The sequence below is a fragment of the Enoplosus armatus genome, chromosome 7 (genome assembly GCF_043641665.1).
Source record: "Enoplosus armatus isolate fEnoArm2 chromosome 7, fEnoArm2.hap1, whole genome shotgun sequence".
NCBI lineage: Eukaryota > Metazoa > Chordata > Actinopteri > Centrarchiformes > Enoplosidae > Enoplosus > Enoplosus armatus.
In genome coordinates, this window is record NC_092186.1 from 18,408,925 (window position 1) to 18,431,260 (window position 22,336).

The following is a 22,336-nucleotide window of genomic DNA, read 5'->3' on the forward strand; positions in this document are numbered from 1 at the left end:
CTGAAACAAGACTGAGAGTCATATAGGTCTGCCTGTGGGGCCTGGAGCTGTTTAACCATGTTACTGTGCAGCTAACAATAAGCTACCTTATTGTTAAATCATTGATGGCTTCAGCCAGTAGTGACATTAAGATGTGGCTTTGAAAGGATTAATGATGAGGTCATTTTAGAATATACTAACAAAAAAATGACACTAAAACATTTTTTTTGCCTAGCATTCTTTGTATACTACTGGGTGCATTACTTGGATCTTATAATTTAAGTTATTTGAGCTCATTCTACTCTGGGATTTGTGGGTCAGCTAAATGCCAAGAATGCCAATGTGACGCTGGTGGCATTTGGCCTGAATGGACCCTTCATTCATGTGGAAAAAAATAGATTTGGATTCATTCATTCCCAAAATATGTTGAATTGCTTACAATAATTTCCCGTGTTGTTTACCCTATTGCTTCAAGGCTATAATTTCCATTTGGATGATTGCTACTGTGCACAAAAGTCTCACGTTGGCAGGATTCCTCCAACACTGTGTTGACAGAAGTTTTGTAAAAAGAAAAAAAAAGAAAAACAGGCCATTATGCAGGGCTCTATTACAATTCTAGCTGTCACTGGAGGCTGATTTTTGGTGAAATGTTTTCATGCCAATTTTACTTTTGCCCCCTCTTTGCGTTTGATACAAGCACACAATCAGACATTTCATGGCAGATGTTGCCATAAAGCAGGGGTCTAGACATTCCTAATAAAAGCCATGGAGGCAGAAGAAGGGGGGACAAGATGAGTGAAGCTTTGATTACAGTTCTTGTTGTGGGCTGAGGGGGGAAGAATATTACAGCAATATGAAATGAAATTCAAGAGGGAAGAGCACCCATATCGCTTCCCATACTCCTGCAATATTTGCAAAGCCACAACGGCAAGGATGAAGTACACAATTTGCAGTCTGTGTGATATAAAAAGTTTGGCAAAGTTTCTTTGAGATGAGGTTTTAATCATTGCATCAGTAACTGTAGTTTTAACCTGCTTAACTGGTCTTAAAGTCTCTTTGTATCAGAAATTTAGGTATTTAAAATGTTTAAGACATAACTGATTTTCGCTGAGGAAACTGTGAGATGGTCATACCTGGGCATCAGCCAGCATGACGTCCTTGATGAGGGGCAGGCCCCGTGACTCGCCATTTTCCACTCGTACATAGTGAACCTGGTAGCCACGGATCTGACCGTGCTGCTTGCCTGGCGTCAGGGAACGCCACATCACCTTTAATGCTGTGGCGTTGAGGACCTCCACCTCCACTCGCCTTGGAGGAGCCCCAGGAACTGTGGGTAACAAAACAAAGACTCAAATCAGAATCATTTTATTGCTGAAAAAATGTGTTTCTGATCTTCTAGTTTCAACACATAAAACTGTGTCATGACCATTAATGACCCCCGTACACACACACTCCAGTGTCAGTCCTCTCGCAGTACAATATCCCTCAACACACATGCAACCACACACACACACCACCACGACTTTCTATTGCCTCCTCCACCTTTTCAATATGTGTCTGCCGTGTCTGTCTACCATCAGTGGGAAGCTCTCAGTCATAATGACAAGCCTTTATGGAAGGCCTCGCTTCCAGGCCTTTCGGTGTGCCATGGACTGGCCCTTTCTGAGATGGATGTGCCATTAATAGAGCTCTTCCACTAAAACTGCTTCCATTTGCTCATCCACAAACACTTCAAGTCCCCTTCTTCCCCCCTAAATCACAACCCCATTTCCCCCATCTTCCCCAGGATCATGCACCACTGTTGTTTATTACCAAAATATTTTCCACCTTTTTGCCCTGGCTCCTATTTCTTTACCTGGTACTTCTCTGTCACACGTTATTATCGTAATGACACCAGGAAATTTGTTATAGCTATTGTCAGTGCAATGTGGCGTTCACCCCTGCAATTCCTGATGCTGGTGTCTTTTAAAACAGGTAAGGTAAGGATTCAAGCTCATCTCTACTGTTACGCTCGTTGTTCATCAGTGTCAGAAAAAATGCTTAAAATGCTGTGGTAATGGATGTGAAATGGATCGTGGAGAACAGAAGTCAATGTCAGCCATCCGTCAATGATTCAGATGTGCTGTGACATACCCTCATCTTTACCTGTCAGTTTATATATTTTATTGCTCAACTGCTTTTCTCCTTTGTCATTTAGTTTCTGCTATCCAACTTAGCTGTATCATGTTTATTGTTTTGCTTGAGATGTTGAGATGTTTTTGCAAGCATCTTGGCTTTTCTGTCTTTTCCAATCACAATCTTTAGTTTGAGGTACACAGTGGTTGCACATGAAGAGGAAAGTGTATCAAATGGCCAGCAGTGCATACAACCAAACATCTATCTATTTGAACATTTTCTGCATCCAAAACTTGTCAACTGAGCATTTGCTCTTTTTCAATAACAACTTGCTTTATGCCCATATAGTCACGCCTAATGCACTCAGCATTTTTGTTTCAGTGGAGCAGGTCAGGCTTGACTACCATGCTCAAGGGCACCATAAGAGTAGTTGCTGGGGACAGGGAGGATGTTATTAATTCCTTTTCCTCAACTAAATTTTAAAGTAAGGGGATTTGACTTGCAACGTTAGTGGACACACACCTGCTGGTTTGACCAGCAGGTGGTTCGCCATAAATGCACAGACAGATATGGCCTTGCAGTGTAAAGCCCTCATAAATGCTTATGGCTCTCTGCTGAGCAATGGGACACTGTTAAAAGCCTACAGATAGAGACAGGATATGGGATGTGGTAGCTATTATGAACTACATTTGGTTAGTTATGTTTTAATAGCAACACGCTTGATTTCCCAAGTGTGTTATCTATTTTAAGTGTTTTCCTTTCATATGGTTTACACAACTGTACGTGGTCCTGTTACTTATGGACAAAGACATTGGTATGCTTCTGAAACCTTTCTACCAAGACAAATTCTTATTTATTTTCACTTAGCGATGACAATAATCATTACACAGGACAGTGTTATAGCATATCAGCTTCCCAGGACCCCTTCTCCATATTCAACCGTCTGATATTGACCAAACAAAAAAACTTTTGGTATTGGTAAGTATTGGTACAAAAAAGTCATTTTCGCCCTTAAGAATGTAGGTTATCTTTTCCATTGAAAGACAGAAGGACATTTTTCTCAGCCATTGACCTACTCGAGGTCTGTTAACATTTTTTCAGGAGATGCTTGCTTAAAGTAAGCACATATCAAGAAGAATTTGTTTAACTCTCTGTGTTTATGGGGTACCTGGGTGCAATTCCAAAATAAAAACGGTCAAGGGGTAGAGATACAATCTTAGCAGTAACATTGTTAACTTTCCCCCAAAACTCACTTATTTTAGCACAGTCCCAGAGACAGTGGACTAAAGTCTGGATTATTGCTGTCAAATTTATATTTCATTGTATATCTATATGTATGTGTTCTATATTCCAAACACTGGGGTTGGCTGTTTGAGTTTCTCAATACCTGCAGAGTCCATACACACTCGTCGGGGTAATAAAAAAAGCTTTATGTATCTCTAAAGCGTCCACTATAGTGTTCCCTGTGTCATCCTCTATTCTCGCTTTTTAATTTGCCACTTTCTTCATGTGATTCTTTCGTGATGACACATGCATGTACACAACAATTTCTTCACACACATATTGTACATACAAAAACATACATCCACTGCCAAGGGCACACACCATCAAACCAACAAACAATACCCGAATTTCCACATTAAGTTTAGCCTCTACACATTAGAGATTCATGTACCGTCTTCGTCTGTGCGGCAGATCAGGGGCTCGCTCTCAGGGCCTGGTCCAATCACAGTGTAGGCAGACACGGTGATGCGGTACTGGGTCCACTTCTCCAATCGCTGCAGCAGCACCTGCTCTTCAGTGGCAGGGACTGTGGGCTCCTCCATGGGCTCCCCATCGTCACTGCCGCCTTCTGACGGGCCCACCACCTGGTAGTGCACCCTATATCCCGCCAGGACACCGTTCTGACTCTTCACAGGTGGGGGGCGCCAACTTACCAGCAGGGTGGTGGAGCTGGTGCTGCTGCACTTAATGTCTTGAGGGGGGGCTGAGGGCTCTGGTGAGGTGGAAAGGACAGGAAGGAAGGGGGTCGAGGACGAGGAGGACGGGGAAGGGGGGAAGGGAGGGGTGAAAAACAAAAAAATAAAAAGATGGGAGAGATAAAGAAAATGATAAAAGGATAAAAAAAAACAATAAGAATAATTCAAAAAAAAAATTGCAAAACAAAGACGGAGGCAAAAATATGTTTAAAATAAAAATAAAATTATCAAGCAAATGTCAACATAAGAGAGATAAATGGACAATGGAACAAGGTTGTGTAATAATGAACCAAGATGGCTACCCTTGTGAGATACCTGGGGATCGATATTTTTTGGCTATGCCGCGATATACGATTTATACCTAAATATTTTCTTTTGCTATGTGATGGATCACTGCAGCTGTTATCTCTTTCCATTTAGAATTTTTCTTGTCGTAAGGTTAACAAAGCTGCTAATGTAGTTTGGTTAGGAATAGTGGGGAGCTTTTAGCAGTAGTGGAGTGTTGACGCTTGACATTAACTCAGTCAGGACAACGGTTGACCACTAAACTGATGGTTAAGTTAAACTTAAACGTAAGGGTTAAACTGTGGTTAACTGAACATATCCATTGTGCATGTTATTTTCAGGCATTGAGCTGTGGCTTTAGTCCTTTAAAACTAAAAACTAGCAACCAGGTAAACATGGCAGTCGTGAGCACTAAGTCCCTAATTTTCCTCTTCAGAGTCTGCAGTTATTGCAACCACTAAGCCACTTGGCTGTCCACATGAAGATTAATAACATACTGTCATGTCCATACACCCAGTATAAAATAAGATGAATATATTCAAACTGTGTTAATGTGCATTGTTGGTTCAATTGATAAAGATTTCTGGCAGCAATTGTCTTGTCTTGGGTAGCAAACAGCATCCATCTTACCTTGAATGAGCATGATTAAACAATCGATTGAAAACTATTTGTTGCTTTTCAGCCAAATTAGCACAAGATAAAACAAGCTATATTTTTCTCAAGTATAGGGTAGTAGGGAGGTAGTCTAGCCTTTACTTTTGAATTTGTAACAGTATAAAAGCTTTCCAACATGGAGGCTGTTATTTGTGTCTGAAGTGTTCTTCCAAAACATATTAAAACCTACACATCTGTGAACTTTCTAAATCAAATTCAATGCCTCTTGCTTCTAATCTGTGCCAAGCTCTTACACAGCTTGTGCTCGTCCAGAGAGTGTGCTGTGCAAGGAGCGATAAAACGTTTCACTTCTCATCCAGAGTTTGGTATTATACAGATAAAAGGACATGTATGAAAATATTTCTATCCAAGTCGGGTGTCCTCTATCCCCTACGATGGTTTTGTGTGAGAATATATTCCCTCCATCTTGGTGTGACAAACCCAGTTCATTATTACATTTTTGTCTATTATGTAAGGTAAAAACAGCACAATAATCAAAAACAAAATGAAACACCACCAGAAAAAAAGGCATTCCACACACAGCAACTTAATAATAACTCAAATGAAACCCATGTTAACAGGCAGCATGTTCTCATTCCAAAACAAAAGCTGAAGAAATAAATTATGAACTGAAGGAGGGTACTGGGAAATTAATTTCTCTGTAACCCATGTGACTCGAAAGAAAGAACCACAACAACAGTTAAGGTTCAAAATGACAACTCATGAGAAAACATGAGAAAACAGGATACTCAGCATACAACAGAAAATAAGAACATTGAACTTCTAAAACAAACAAACAAACAAAAAGATATCACAAGCATTGTTTGCATCATACGTACCTGACTCCCACAAATACTACATTTGAAAGACTTTCTTACCACCAGCACCTGACTACAGAGCGTGCTTACTCTATAGTCAGTGAACGTCAACACTTTCCCTCTCAAACAGCATACCAGAAATTTAGAGATCTATCCCCATTTTTGAATCAGTAAGTACCTTTAATTTTGACCCATTGAGAATTAGTTTTGGACCAATTATTGAGAGGGATAGAGTTGGCTCTGTGCTGTAGCCAGGGCTGTTTAATACTCATGTTTCTTTGGGCCGGAGGGTCCACAAGACTGTGAGAGGGGAAGCCATAGGGAGAACACTCACTCCCAAGATATTCTCTCCTTCTGCACTCGGTCATGTACACAAACATTCATCCGTGTTAACAATTAGTTAAAAAAAATCCCATTTCATAGCCCTGTGTCTATGTATCTTAATGCTTACAGCCATTTTGAGAATGCCACAATGACACAAGAATAGAGGAAACAAGACCGAAAGCTTGTATTGCTCAATTCATAAAAGTTAAATGATAGTGTTCTGACTGCAGCGTCACTTTGGATGGAACAGCTTTAAAAACACGAAAATAAAAAACAGGAGGTTTGACTATCAGAAAGGCCTCCTCCCGGTGAAAACTGAAGCACACAACAAATAGGACAAGACCTCAGCCACAGTTCCCAAACCCTTCTCTGTGTCCAATGGGCTTATTTACTTACGGTCTTACTGGATTTTGAGCCTTTCAGCTTCTTTCCTCTGCTCATATTGTATTTGCAAACTCTCCACGTCAAGAATGATTGCTCAGTTCTCAATCTTTGTGGTGTGGAAAAGGCTGTGAATCTGACAGGGGCCATGCTATCACAGTGCACAGGCATCCTCATGCCTGATAATGGTTTAAGACTGGCTGGGGCACAGCTTTAATAAAGTGCATATCCCATGAAGGCCAGTGGTAGGATTATGGATAGTAGAACTATACAACCACAAAAGAAGAAACTCAGTTAATGCTTCACTTGAGGTTCTTTTGAAGCTTCCCTGAAAGAGTTTCCTAAATGCTATTTGACAAATAATTAGTCATGTCTGCATTCATATCCTTCTCTTTGACTTTAAAGTCTGTTGTGAAATGACTAAGAGCTCTGGGTATAAAGTCTGCAATGTCAAGTACTGGTGGCATACCTAATCATTATGACTCCCTTCAGATTAAAAGTGCTCTTCAGTGGATATAAATTACACACATTAATGCTAACAGTTTAGCTACACAGACCATTACTCAATGCCTGTGGTCAACTCTTAAAATGACACAGATTGCCAATGCTTTTGCTATCAGAGTATAAGCACATGTCTGCATTTGAACTGTATTTTCATCAGAAGCCTCGAATGACAGGATGTTCATATTTGTAGATCATTATGGAATTAATCCCCCCGATGCCAAATGGCCATGCTGTGGCTCACACAAATATTCCAATACATCTAAAAACCTGCAATTACAGTAAGTGGGGGGGCTAAACTGCTTGTTTGGCTAAATACAGAGGATTTAGAATCTGCCACTTTAATTTGAGAGATAGCACTTGACTGGCTACTGGCAGGTTCTAGGTATAATCTAAATGTGTAACAAAGCCTGACAATCCAGGGGCCTGGCTCATAGCTCATCGCAAAGCATGAAATTAATTCTGACGCTATGAAATGGGATTCTTATCTGCCACTCTGGGGCCCTGCAGACCCCCAACACCCACTCCCAGGGTCCATCTTAGGTCCTGTTAGCATGCCTTGCAACTGGATAACAGCTAGAGGAATGCTGGGAGCCCTCCCGGCTCTCGGGTTGTGGAACCACTCCGGCCACTTCTGAACAGTCTCACAAAAAGGATCTCTCAACCTGGTCTGACTAAGGCAACATACCCCAAGAGGCCTTGCTTCTGAATGAGGGCCACTGTTGTCAGTAACATCTCATGTATTTATTTCAGCCTGTTGTAATATTGACCAAGAGAAGCCAATTAAAAAATTGTGGTGCTCTTTGATTTGAGAAGAAGTTTTGAGGATAACTTTTTTGCAGTGACTTTTCACGAGTTCTTGACAGAGTGGTCCCCATGGCAATAGCCCCTGGTAATGCTGCTTGGACTGAGCACAAACTTCAACAATCTGCGAACATTTTGTACCACAGATAATGGACAACAAAGCAAACAGGGAAATCATGTTTTCTGTCTTTCTTTTACTCAGTGGAAAAGGGTTTCAGTCTGCCAGACAGTCCATTAGGTTCAAATCCAGGTTGAAATGGTTCTGTAGGGCTGTGAGTAGAGCATGGTACTAACAATGCTAAAAGTCAACCAAGCAATATTAAAATTGTATGCAGTCTTGCTCTGGAATGAATTTTGGAGTCCAACTGGATATGCAATATTTGCAGTGTATTTAATTTTCTTTTGTCTTTTATTCTAGCTGATCCTTCTGTAACATGTCATTAATCTTCAAATATAACTGAGTCTATGCAACTACTTCAGTAAATAAGGCTTCCTCAATATAGTGTATCGTAGGGTGTGAGACTATTTTACTATACTGTATATGTGGGGGGCATTAGTGTGTGTGCCACACCCATAGTAATGGTATGGTATTCGGGAGTCTGGCATTAATGATATTTTTGATGAAACTGCACAGAACACTACATTGAGTAGTTATGCAAAAATTGTGCCAGTTTATTGCCCATTGTGTTTCTGTGCACGTGTGTTCATGTGTGGCCTATGTGTTCCTTGTTAATACAATGAGCTTTTTTCTTCTGGTGTTTTATCAATAAGCTAAGAGTTTTAACTGTTTAACTTACACTGCACTGTAAAGGCACTTAGTACAAGCTATATATGTCACAGGGCTCTTCACTGACTTCCATGCATAGAGATGCTGCTATTTCTGACCTGTATGAGGAGCCAAACTGCAGACATGCCAGTTTAATATTTAACCGTGTCATGTATAAAGACTGCTTACTCTATCCTTCCAATTCCCTGTTGGCGTTTCAGAAAAGCACTGCAAAAAAAACAACAACAAACGTTTAATTGGCTGAATATGTGAATGTCTCTGACATGTCTTTGAGAAAGGTTATGGCAGACTGAATCCCTAAACCACACAATCACTTACCTCAAAGCGTCCAAAAGATCAAGTTATTTATTGTGTTGTGTTGTAGGCAGATACCAACTGTTATTCTTTCTATCCACTGTAATCATATGGATGAGGCAGTTAAAAGGAAGAGTCCCTTGTCTCAAGCAGAGACATGAGAAAAGCCATCAGTTAGACTTATTCTCCCCCGTATTTGCTCAATGGAAAAAGGTATGTCAGTGCCGTCTGTACATGCTGCTCTGCCTGCTGCGCTGTAGTTGCTGTAGTGGACTTGGGTTCATGCAAGAACCCAACAGAAAGACGGAAATAGCAGCAAGCTACTGTTTAGAGTGATGTCAAACCAATATCCTTTTTGGATAACCCAGAAAGTAATAGAAATTAATAAACAAATAAAAGATCTAACTTAAAAAAAAAATTTTTTTTCAAAAGACTCAACATAAAAGGAAGGGGATACAAAGTGAGCAAGGAGATGTCAAGCCATTCCAAGGAGGACTTTTGTTCCATTGTACAGGGGAACAAGTGGCAAAGAGAGAAACAGAGCTGGAGTAGGGTGATGTAAGAGGAACAGAGGAGTGTATCCAATCCAATCAGCTTGCGGTTTACCGGTCAAGAACAAATGCAAAAACAGAGGTAAGGATATCACAAACACATCGACAGGTGATGATGTGCACAGACACTCGAGAGACGCCAAGACAGAAATGGGGCTGGATGAACATAAATTATTTTCATGCCTGGACTGATCAAAGATCAATGGTGCAGTGATAGGTTCTCAACAGCACCCTCAGTGGGAAGGAGTGAATGTCGCATGCAACTGGCGCTCTCCTCAGTGACTCTGCACTGTCTGTGTAGCTCTGCATCCCAGCAGTAACAAAAAGAACTGTGAAGTGGTTGTTCCAAAGCCCCCACAGCCCAGATGTGGGGGTACAGCCAACAAGTTGCACTGGTAGAAACAGAAAATGTGTTAAAAGAAGTCTACTCCTACCGCCATGGCTCTCCTATGTCCCAGTAAAAGTTCTCTGGTTTGAACCTCACAGGATCTTACAGAGCACAGCCAGTTTATTAACAATAAAGGTAACCACTCTGAGAATGAATGTACACATGCATCTTTGTCTGTGATTTTCTATGTTCTACATCATCAGGATCTACAATGACGAGCTCCGATCAACCCCTAATCCCCTAAATCCAGCTACATTTTCATGGTTCTTTACCATTAATGTATTAAATGTCAATACACAACATCATTGTTAATCTTTGTGTGCTGTGTAAACCCAAAAGACATGATTTTCATACCCTGTCATTCCAACAGTCCTTTAGCTACTATTGGATATTTGATTGGATAAGCTGTGTGTATTTTCTTTCTCTACAGCTTGCACTACTGTGAGCTATGATATCGCTCCTGTTTTATTTTTAGCTGGCTGGTCTAAATAATTCAGTTGTGTTCCTGCCATCTGTAAAATAAAATAATCAGTGCAGAACTGATATACTGGAATAGATTCAGGGGGTGGACATGTGAGTACTTTAGGTGACTGCTGATTTTTCTTTTTTTGACCCCAATTCCCCATCCCCAATCTGAATACAGTTCATATGAGAGCCTTGGCGGTCTTAGAGACTGACATTTTTTGTGTCTCTGTCACGTGGGAAGAAAGTGCACTTGCTGTTGACAAAGGAAAAGCAAATATGAACAAAAGTGAAAGGGAAATAAAGAAACTGCCAAAATTGTCAGTCCACGTAGGCTTGATTTGTTTGACAGTGTTTGGTACACTCATACATATTTGGCACCAGAGCCAAGTTAGAAAATAAGGTAATTCTGAAATGAAAAGGTTGTAAAACGGCCTAAAAAAGTTACTTTAGCCCTTTGTAGCTTAATTTCAGCCTTAACTCTCCACAAAAACAAAAAACCTTCATAGTGTAAATGTCACTTTACATACGGTAGAAAATACCAAAGTCATATTGTCACATTGAGGTTAACAAAATCAAGATTACATGCAAAAATATCAAACCACATGTTTTAGGAAGAATTCAACGACACATCAGTTAAGTCACTTTGTCATGTAGTTCACCATTTCTGATCAACTTTGAACCTTGATTATGTCTGAGAAAAACACAGTCATAGTTCAAAGGTGATGATGCAATTGAAATCAGAGAAATAAAGTTTACAAGTTCCAGTCAAAAGGAAAAAGCACATAACCTCATTAGAATTCAAAATAAACTCAGTTAACTGGGGAGAATCCCTTTGTTAGCCAACACACATAGAGAACAGGAGGGAAGACTGAATAAATGGTTACATACTGGCTTGCAAGGTCTTCTGTGATATGTCATTGGTGAAGGCTCCAATGCCTTTATTAGAGATGGCTGCCAGGGAGAAATGGTACTCTGTGTTTGGGCGGAGACCTTCCACAACATATGAAGACGTGGGTCCAAATGTTTTCTTCATCTGTTGACAGAGAGTAAAGTTATTGACAAGTCTGATTTAAAATGGTTTTACAGAAATCTAATGCTGGATCATTAAGAGATGATGTACACCTCTCGAAACATTAAAAAAAAGTCTTGCCTGGGTGCCAACACTGCCTTCCATGTATCGAAGTTCATAATTTATAATTCCTTCTTTCTCATAGGCAGGTTCCCAGGTCAGTTCAATGCTGGTGTCAGACACAGCACCCGCCTGGAATTTGGATGGCTGACCTGGAACTGAAGAACAGAACAAAGGACATTGTTGCAGGATATGTTACTAGAAATGAGTAAAGACATGGAAATTATTATAATACATATTTTCCAATTATCATTGAAAAAGAAAAGTCTTAAAAATGTGTCAAATAAGTTCTTTTTCTTGTTTTATTTCTTAATAGAAGAGCAGATTTGTTATCTACACACTAACACAATGAGCACAATGTGATTTGGCATCAAATGGCCAAGGATTACAATTTAATTAAATTGAGAGGAATAGATTATAGTGATGTACAAAAGTGTGTGCCCCAGTGACAAGCAAGGTACAATTGTGCTCTGCTTATTGTGGGGTCTCTGAAATTGGATGTGCCTCCTTGCCCTATCTTGGATGGAGTGATTTCACTCAGCTCTGAAGTTGATCTTGGTGAGTTCTCAGATGTTCGTTCCTTCTGAAATTTGGCTGTTTCTTTTTTCAGACTGCCATGATCAAACAGACTTTTGTCATAATTTGCAGAGGCCACAGATGTGTGGGTGAACCTTGCACAGCAGGGGAGAAAACTTGTCTCTTTGGCAGCAGGCACATCTAAAGTTTCAGAAAATGTGCTGCTGATGCACAACAGCTGAAGATGTTCTTCATTGGTTGTCAAAGTCTTCTCCTTAAGCAGAAGGCTGGAGGACAGATGTAGCATTCATCGGATTTCTGTAAAACTTATCTTAGCAACTTGGTTTTGCCAATATTTGAACATTACACATGTGCCTATTATACGCAAAATTGATTGACATGAAATTCAACAAAAAGCAACGAAAAACATTTTTCAAAATTTTAACACCAGTAATAAAATTGACAAAAATCAGTTCTGTGAGTTCATATTCTCACCTCCTTGCAGTACTTTGACATGGATCGGCTCAGAGAAGGGTCCGTCTCCTACAGAGGTGAATGCTAGGACTTTGATTGTGTATGTTTCTTGAGGAACCAGGCTCTGGATAGTGGTGATGAGGCTGTCCTGGACATTATGAATCTGCCAGAGGTTCATGGGCTGGGAGTCGTCCATAGTATAATAAACGCGGTAGCCCTTGATCTGCCCATTGGGCTCCTCAGGCTCTTCCCAGCGTACCATCATGGTGTTTTGGGATATGATCTGGGCCTGGATGTTTCGTGGTGGACTGGCAGGGGCCTGTTCACCAGTTCGGGCCTCTACTGGCTCACTGGGAGGACCCTGGCCAATTGTGTTGACGGCTGAGACGCGGATTTCATACTCTGTGTTGGGGTAGAGGCCACCGATGCTGTAACGTGTAGTGGTGATGTCATCCATCGTCTCATACTTGCTGTCTGGGGATTTGGCCCTATACTGGATGATATAGTAACTCACTGGGTCTGGGTTGCCCGAGTCCCAGGTGATGGTCACACTGGTGGCAGTGGTTTCAGTAACCACAGGGGTACCTGGGGGCTTGGGGAGAGCTGTTATGGTGACAAAACAGGAAGGAAAGAGGAGAATGATTGAAGACCTTTGCAGCAAAAAAGACAACTTTTTCCTTCACAATGCCCCAAGAATATTATAGCAATACACATAATTGTCTTCACAAGTACCCTTCCTCATGAGCACAGTTATCTCTTACATTTGACAGTGATCTGCGCCACAGCTTCAATGATACCAAGGCTGCTCATGGCCACGCAGGTGTAGTTGGCTGACTCACGGACGCTGCTCAGTTCGAGAACGTTCCTGCCCACTGGCATCTCATCCTCCGGTGTCAAGTCCTCTGAGTTCAGCATCCACTTGACGTAAGGCATGGGCGACCCCACTGCCACGCATGTTATGTTCACACTGCCACCAGGCATAATTTCCTGACTCGTTGGTGGAATGGAGAAGCGAGGAGGCACCCGCCGGACTGGGAGAAGGCATGAGGAAGGGGAGAGGATGACAAAAGAGGGCAAGGGAGTCAAAAAGAAGAGAAAGAGAGGTAACAAGAGAGGCCGATGAAAATGGACCCTTCTCAAGGATATACTTAACACAAAAGGTTCAACATGGTAAATGTGAACTGAAACACAATATAAAAGAAGTAGACTTTTCAAAACATAAAAATATACAAATAATGAGAAGGAACTAAACTAACAGAACTGCTTCAACAACAATGTAGGTTAACAATAAAGCAACGATTCATAGCAACAAGGTTCCATTGACCAATATTTGACCCATCACAGCACAATTAAAGACACAAAAATCTATTACGAGTTTCTCATCTTTGAAACTGAACTGCTGACATGTATACAACTACCACATAACCTGATCACAAAGTATGAAGGTGTGTAGTAAAGGCCATGTGACAATGCTATCACATAAGGCCAACATGGCAACCTGGAACTTCCTGTCCTCTCAGGCACTCATGCCAAACAGGAAGTAGGCCATTACAGGCTCCTCCCACAGCACAGGAAGTGTAGGGTTACTGGGCTATTGACCATCTCTACAAGGTCTCTAAACACATTCTAGCGTAAGTTTGCACTTGACACCTGTCTCTTCTACCTAGATATCTTAAAGATGAGAAACTTTAATCAGATTTTTGTGGTTTAGGGTAGATCCACTGGACAAAGCCTTATTAAGATCTGACACGGTTCCATTGATAGATGCAGCTATCAGTTTCACAGACAGCATGCATAAATAGACCGAGGTAAATTAAGGAGTAAATGATAACAAAATCAGATATAAAAATTGAGATAAAATGCATAGAGGAATATAACTGAAGGGTCGCTAGCATGCCCAGACAAAAGACGATTGGAGAGGAAAGAAGAAATACAAGATAGAGGATAAAGCATCTGAGGAGAGGATAGAAAGAAAGGGAACAGAGGAGCAAAGAGTGACAGAGGAAGAAAAAGAGAGGGGGAGGTTTGGAGGAGGGTGAAGGGGGGGGTAACCCACTTCAATGCTGTGTAAACTTTGTTTTTCTCCAGCAAATGTGACAAAATGTGATGGTGGCACATTGTCACATCGCAGTCCCAGTTAACACAAAATAAGTATTGAGGAACAAGGTGTGTGCCTAGAAATACATAGAAAAAGAACTATAGTAGTTGTAGCTAGAGAGTCTACTATCACAGAGTGTTGGAGTCAAGAAACAGTACTGGATCAACAGGGAGTAGAAATCCAAAGAACAAGAAAGAGATAGAGGGAAAGTGAAAGGGGTAGATGAATAAGGGCAGAATGACAGCTAAGAGAGGGAGACAGGGAGGAGCTCAAAACTCATGGATAGGAGTTGAGTGGAAGGAGGTTGATAATGACTCTGAGACGCAGAGGAAGGGCGCGAAAGGTACTGTGTACTTGCGTGTGTGCATGTGCATATACATGGATGTATATATATTTTGCGTTGGTATAGGCATGACTGTGCGTGTGTACAGTATGCAAGAGTTAGAGAGTGAAAGAGTATGAGTTAGCAAAAACACTGTGTGTTCATGAGAGGCATCCCAGCAAGCACTTGACAAATAGTGTCATGCAAGAGGTGGCCAAGTTCAACACTAACTGAGTACATTTAACATTTATTATTTATTTTATTTAACAAGTGTTATATAATGCAGGGTTTTCCTTGCCTATATAAATCTGTGAGCGACAGTATTTGTTTTGACAGTCAAATGCCAAACTTCCAACATACATAGTCAGAAGAGAAAATATGTTTTACATGCCTAATGGTTAGGTACCAACATGTATTGAGCCTGGGAAAACCCTCTTATGGTGCATTAAAAAGTAAATATTTAACAGTTTTGTACTTATTTTGAACAAAAAAAACAAATATATACAGCTATAGGCTACTACAGAGGTCTATAACTTCCATGTGTGTCTTAAACAGCTTTTCAACACTGGTCAAACCAAAGTATCTACATCTATTAAACGTCAAAATGTTTGTTGGGATGCAAAGAAGTTCAAGGAGAGAGAAGCAGATGTAGAAGTAAAAAATGATGAACTAAATGGAAGAGCTGACTTAGAGACAGACAGATAGACAAGACAGGAAAGACAGGGACGAGAGACAAGACACGAGGCAGAACAAAACAGACTCAAGCAGCAAGACAGCAGACAAGAAGACAGAGGGAGACGGGCAGACAGACAGTGACGGATGGGCACGCAGACATACTGTACAGTACGCAGAGGGGAAGGGGAGGGGTTTGGGTTGTCGGAGAAAGGGAAGGAGGAGGAGGAGGAGGAGGAGGGCATAAGTGGGGGGATAGAATAAGGAGACTGTGATTGTAAATAAAACAAAAACAAAAACAAAAAGAAGACCATGACTCAAAGTGGGTTTGGAGGTCTCACACACTGGGGCTTAAAATCAAGAATCAACTACACCTCCCCTCCTCCCCGCCTTAAACATTGCACCTCAATGCAAATGTAACTTGGCAAGTCTTTGGGTGGGCGGATGTGAGGTGTGTGTGTGGGGGGTGGATGGGGACGGAGGGGGAGAGTCAGGGGAGGACTGAGAGGGGATCAAGGATATGTAGCATTCCAAAATACACCGTGTCGATCCAAATGGGATTCTTATGATCGTTGCATGGGACAGTTTGACTTTTTCCAACAAACTATGGGCACAAATATCACCTACACACACTCTGAGGGGATTTTGTACTTGAGAACTGACATTTACTGACCTGAGCACCGAAATAATCACTAAAATGTACATACAGTACGATCACAGGAGCCAAGCAAGTTAGTAAATAAAAGCAAGCCAGCACTATGTGCAATTTCCAAATGGTGGAAACACATCTAATGGCTTTTAACAGCCATGTCATACACTGCTTTACGTGTAAAAAGATTTTTAAAACATTCATAGTCAACTACACTTAGAGATTGAATCAAACAAGGATGGAGACCCTCTGCGGACACTGTTGGGCTTTTGATTAGCCGCCCTCTGTACTACTCTACATGCATCCTCTCAGTCCTGCAATACACCGTTAATGTCAATCATGTTACTACCTTGGGCAAAACATGACCTGACCTTGAGGGCAAAAAGTTAATGACTGACCTTTTGTGGTACACAAAATCACACATTGATTTGGCATAACATGTACCAAGAAAAATGGTCCATAGCAGATTAAAATAGTATTCTGTCTTTACAAAATGCCAAATTTCCATAGATTACAATCTGAACAAAATGCCTCCATCAGAAGCAAAAATGGCTCTTTAAGAAAAAACACATCAAAGGATCATAACCTGCTCTGCTCTGATCTCATTGTAAAAAATAAGAATAATTTAACAATGGGACACATTTTGGTTGAGATATTATGCTTTGTCTCATCATGACAGGTATTATTGTTTAGTTAGGACGTCCAAATGGAAAGATATTCTAAAAAACGTGTTGAAATTGAAAAAGGCAACAAAAAAAAAAAGCCCATCATATTGGGACAGAAAATATATATCTGCAGTCTAATTTGTCAAAAAATGCCTAACGAAACAACAAAGGTGAAAGGGCAGCCCATTCCTCACACGGACATGCATGGGTGTGGCTATGGCATGAGTGACATATACAGGTGCACCCCCATCCACTTGGGCAGACACCAGGGAACCAATACAATCCAAAAATGTCACCCAAGCCCATCCAAGCATGCCATCCATTCCCAAATATAGCATTGTTCCAGACACACGCACAAAATCAAACGAAAGGAAACAAATCAAACTGAACAAATCCACAAAAAGAACTATGTCTGAACAGCATAGACAGTACCAGAGTGCAGCTGTGTTCAACAAAGAGGTATGCATCAATACTATTAGATGTTTTTCAGCTATGATTTGTCTCTGCTTGAAGTTTGCCTCCAATCCAAAAGTATGGTGAAAACTAAATAGGGTGAACAGGGTCTGTTTTTTACAGGAAACGTCCAATTCAAAATGTGTCTGATGGTGCTCTTCTCTCCCTGGGGCTCAGGTCAGCCAATGGACCGGGAGCTGTAGTGGCTGAGTGAATGAGGTTTCCCCACAAGAAGATGTCTCCGTTCACATTTGAGTACTTACACTGTCAGGGCAATGTGGGAGCTAACACCAGCCACCTGCCAAATGCTGGTAACTTTTGGCTATGGCTGGCCAGTGAAATTTGAAATACACAAATCACTGAGCAAATATGCAAAAATGTCCTTGTTTAAAGGCTTCATGGCGCTGGGGCACTCTATAATGAATGACAGGTAATCAAACTACAATTTGGAAAACACAGATGATGGAAAGCGGGGGGAGAGTCTACCTGTCAACAGCATGAACAGTGTGTCTGACACATAAATAAATGTGGTCTTTGGTTACAACAGAAGATCAAGAGCTCAAGGTCAGTTGATACTACAGCATATCAATCTATATCTTGGGAGAGAAAATGATAAATCTTAAAACCAAGTAGACATGTTGGGGAACAACATTAACTGTGTGTCTAAATTTCAGTATCACATGCAAATGAGTCACTGCACTATCATTAGCTAGACCTGTATGAAATGACTGAACATTCAAGTGTATTGGTCAACTGTGACATGTCAATGATGCGGTAACCTCTCAAAAGCTGTGAGTGTGTGAGTGTGTGTGTGTGTGTGTGTGTGTGTGTGTGTGTGGCATCTAAGCTATCCTACCTATAAAATGTAGTGCCAGTGAAACAAAGAAAATAAAGAATCCCAATTGCATGGACAGGCTCCTCATTCACAGAGACCAGGAGCCCACCCGGCCCATTTGGAATTGAGAGAAAATAAAACAAACATATACCTTTCATTTGGACTACTAACAACATATAACCTTGTTTCAAGCCCCAATGTGGAGAGAAAGACAAGAAGCCTTACAGTGGACGAGGTGAGAAGCAGTCGAGAGAGAACGCCAGAGTACTGAACTAACTCTAATAGTGGGCGGTGTTGTGGAGGGATTTGTGCCAAAAAACAGAGGTCAGAAGGTGGACATTATCGGCCATTTTGGTGAGGCAGGTTTTGCTGCCCCAAAATGAAGGGGGAAGCCAAAATAATGTGCAGCCTTTAGTGTCACCTTGAAGCTGAGATTACACCCTCTTGCTGCCTGAGGACACAGGCGCAGTATGGAGATCCTTTAGTCACACTTGCTGGGTGAGGCCTATGGCATTTACATATAAGCCGCAGGGGTCGGCCCGTATTAACATACCTTGGCTGCGCCAATGCTAAACAGTCACTATCGGTGGCTCATCAAAATGGAAATTATTACCTAAAGGAAACTGACAGGAATCGTAGCAGAGGTATCTAATAATAGCAAGCAGTGGATTGAGGGGATTTTAGAGTGCATTAATCTCTTTTTTTCTATTGATTTACAGGTAGATGACAAGCAGCCAAATGATACTGCAAGTCTGTCCCCTCACTGTGGTGATCCCTTCAGTGAATTTATCAGTTGAATTGAGAAAGGGAGTGTATTCATATATTTGCATTAGAATAAGAGGTAATGAAAATTTTGTTTCATATGCAAAGTAAATGCAATTCTGATAGAAACATGGTGTTTTTGAAGGGTGGCTATTAACTTCAGGACTCCTCGAGACAAACATCTAATAGAGATGGCAGGATTTTGCTTTGGCCAGTGAGAACATAAGGTGTAATCTAGCTTTCTTTCCCAACGTTACACACACAAATGCATAGCAGGACATGCAAGCACATTCAAAATCAGGCAGATACCATTGTAGGAGGGCAAACATGCACATGCGTACATGACAGCGCAGTCTTTCTGCATCAGTGTTATCCTTAGGACTTACAATTAGATATAAACACCAAATGTAGACATTGTCAGGCTTTCTTTGTTCTCTGTTTCCTATAGTGGGATTGTGCCATGCTTTGTGGACATTATTATGAGGAGGACATTAGATTATTGACTGGTGGCTTTCACAGACTCAGCTCTTAAAATCACTGATAGAAAGTCTTTTGATAACCAATTGGTGCATAGAGGTGCCAGAATTGAAACCTTCATTTGTGTGAACTGCTAGGTCAGACGAGATGATTATATATATTTGTTTAATGACTTGTCTTAAGGACAGAGGATGTGGCTGGTGCAATGGAAAGAAATGGTGTGAATGTGGTAGACGGGGGCCAAAAATATATTAGCTATACTCAGCATCTTCTCAAAGGAAACACTGGCTAACACTGAATATGTTTTGCCTTACTAATATTTTGGGGCTTAGTGTGGCTCATATAAACTCTTGTCAAGCAAAAAGGCTGAGCAGCAAAAATAACACCAATTCAAATTCTCTTACTGGCTTTTGCATATTTGGCAGGTAAATAGCAACTGTCAATGTGCAAAATATGTCCGGGCTCCAAAGTTGCCAACAGCAGAAAACGTTGGTTATTCCAGAAGTAAATTTGGTGCAAAACATACTCCTATGGATGAATAAAGGTTGCCAAAGCATGGAACTTACTAATGTTTGCAGTTGGAGCAGTAGTAATTTCAATATGATTTTTAGATACTTTACAGAAATCAGTCTAATCCCCTGCAGATCAGCACACTTTGAGAGCCACACAAAGAAATACTCCCACTCTCAAAGGAGACAGGGGAGGGAGGTGTTTTACCTCTTCTACCTAAATGAATGATAGGACTGATGCCTGATCTATCCAGACGTGTTGAGCCACATGTAATGCCAAAAACCGTGGTTCCTTTCTAAAAAGTTATATGTATCTGATGTATTCATAAGACTAGTGGAGCTGTAGAAGTTAAAGCCAAGCTCACAGCAGGAGGTGACATGAGATTCAATATATATTTGATTCAGTTGGGTAAAACCTGGTGCACTTGCTGATGCTTCCATTTAGGTGGAACATCTTAAGAGATCACGGGAATTTGGTACAAAGCCTATTACAATATAAAGCATATAAATGCTCTTATGTCAATCTCCAATTCATTTAGCACTTTCTCCTCATTTTTATTGTGGGGCTACAGTATGAATGTATGAATGCTTCAAAAAACACAAATTACTTTTTTTCTTTTGTCATCCAGTTTGAGAATCTTCATTACTTTAGTCACATCAAACTGGAAAATAATTCAATTCTATGAGTGTGTGTGTGTGTGTGTGTGTGTGTGTACAAGGGGTGGAGGGCTTTTGAATAATAAATTACACTTTGATTGAGTGTCATGACTGCGAGGGAACACAAACAGCAGTCACTCAACGAAACCAATCACATCGAGCTGCCGCCATTTGAAGTATCTTTGGGCACCCGCTAAGCAACAGCAAATGTGATGTCGAAGTCATTATATTGTTATTGATCCACACGACACTGTAAATGGCATCCCTTAATGGCTGCCTGAAATCACCGTGGAACCCAATCAGGCCCAATCAGGTCTAATTTTTTCAGTAATGGATCGCTATAAACAAGATGACAGGAACACTGGCTGTATACACACTTATTATTTCATTCGGCATTTGCATTTGCACTCCGAGACTCAAGAAGCAGAGCAACATCATTTTGAAAAAGAAACACAAATCTCACAAACAAATGAACCACAAAAAGACAAAGTTTAAGGTTAAGTATAGGAACAGAACTGAAACAAAAGGAAAACACACAAACACAACACCATAATCACAACACAAAGAATAAACTAAATAAAGGAAAGCCAAAAAAAGGGTTGTATCAGGGAAAACACTTGTGGAGAAACCAAAGGAAGAGAAGGAAATCATTGAACAAAACACAGGGAATGCAGAAAGAAAAAGACCAACACGGCCAAAGGGATTCTGTACAGGCATGCGAGCTCAGTTACATTCTCCCACCATGCAACAGGTCCTGTTATTTACACGTGCTGGGTTTCCATGACAACACGTGCAAGAAAGCCTTTAGGTGCAGAAGCAATACCAAAGGATGCAAAACGAGAAAAGGCCCCACAATGCAAACATAAAAGTAAATTAACAAGACCCGAGCTAATCGGGTTTGCTTTCATCATTTTTTTTCCTTGGAAATAAAGAAACATTTCTTTCATAATCATTTAGCAGTTTGGATTAACTGATTAGTATTTCTTCAAATTAGTAATGAATCGAGCTCTGTAATAGGCAAATACAGCTAAAATTTTTAACATGTTGAATTTTTTTTTTTTTCAAATGTGGGTTAAAAAAAGTAAAAAAGAAAAAACACACCAACCTTCTCGAAGCTCTGAGGGATGTAAAGGGGTTGATGCAGAACACAATGACATGAGGAGAAGAGAAAAATAGGGGAAACACAGAGAGAGTAAAAAAAGCCACCTCAAGGTGTTTAGCTGCAGCTACATTTCCCTTTTCTTTAATCCTTTTTTCCTCCCTTTCCCTTGTCCCAGCTATCAGTGACACCCGTCTTGAAAGTACACTTGCCTGCCCCCCCCCTTAAATAAACTTTGAACCAAAACAATCAGATTCACCCCAGTGGCCACACTGTCGTCTGGTAAGAAAAAAATGGTGAGGCGCCACTGGAGTCAAATCAAGCGTACCATACTCATAAATCAAAATTTCACAAGCTCCTTATAGCCACAAGGAGAGGTTCCTGTGGTGGCCGTATTTGCTTTAGTTAGAGAAGGAAACCAAATAAAGAGAAAATAAAGAAAGAACTAATGAGAGATAGAAAAGAAAAAAAGACACAGTTTGGGCAGAAATTAGCAGCTGCAGTTCAAGACAGTTAGAGTGAATGTCGTTCGAAGCCAATCAGTAGCACTGTCATTATGGTTTCATTTTGGATAGTCTCAATTTGCCCAGGTAAAGTATGCTCCAGATAAAATTTAGGATTGTTATTTTATTTTGTTTTTTTCCTGAAGATTTATCCCTACCACAGCTGCTAATCTCGAGTGCATTTCGCTTTG

General features: G+C 40.7%; 1 protein-coding gene across 1 annotated transcript in view; it reads right to left on the minus strand.

Annotated features, from left to right (window-relative positions):
- The window catches only part of ptprsa (protein tyrosine phosphatase receptor type Sa), a 127,451-nt gene that overhangs the window by 47,698 nt on the left and 57,417 nt on the right, over positions 1-22,336 (minus strand). The window contains exons 9-15 of the mRNA XM_070908940.1: positions 21,649-21,660; positions 13,206-13,475; positions 12,466-13,047; positions 11,476-11,612; positions 11,214-11,358; positions 3,770-4,090; positions 1,113-1,306 (exon numbers count right to left, since the gene is read on the minus strand). Of these exons, the coding sequence (XP_070765041.1) occupies positions 1,113-1,306; positions 3,770-4,090; positions 11,214-11,358; positions 11,476-11,612; positions 12,466-13,047; positions 13,206-13,475; positions 21,649-21,660 (1,661 nt within the window). The remainder of the gene's footprint in view (positions 1-1,112; positions 1,307-3,769; positions 4,091-11,213; positions 11,359-11,475; positions 11,613-12,465; positions 13,048-13,205; positions 13,476-21,648; positions 21,661-22,336) is intronic.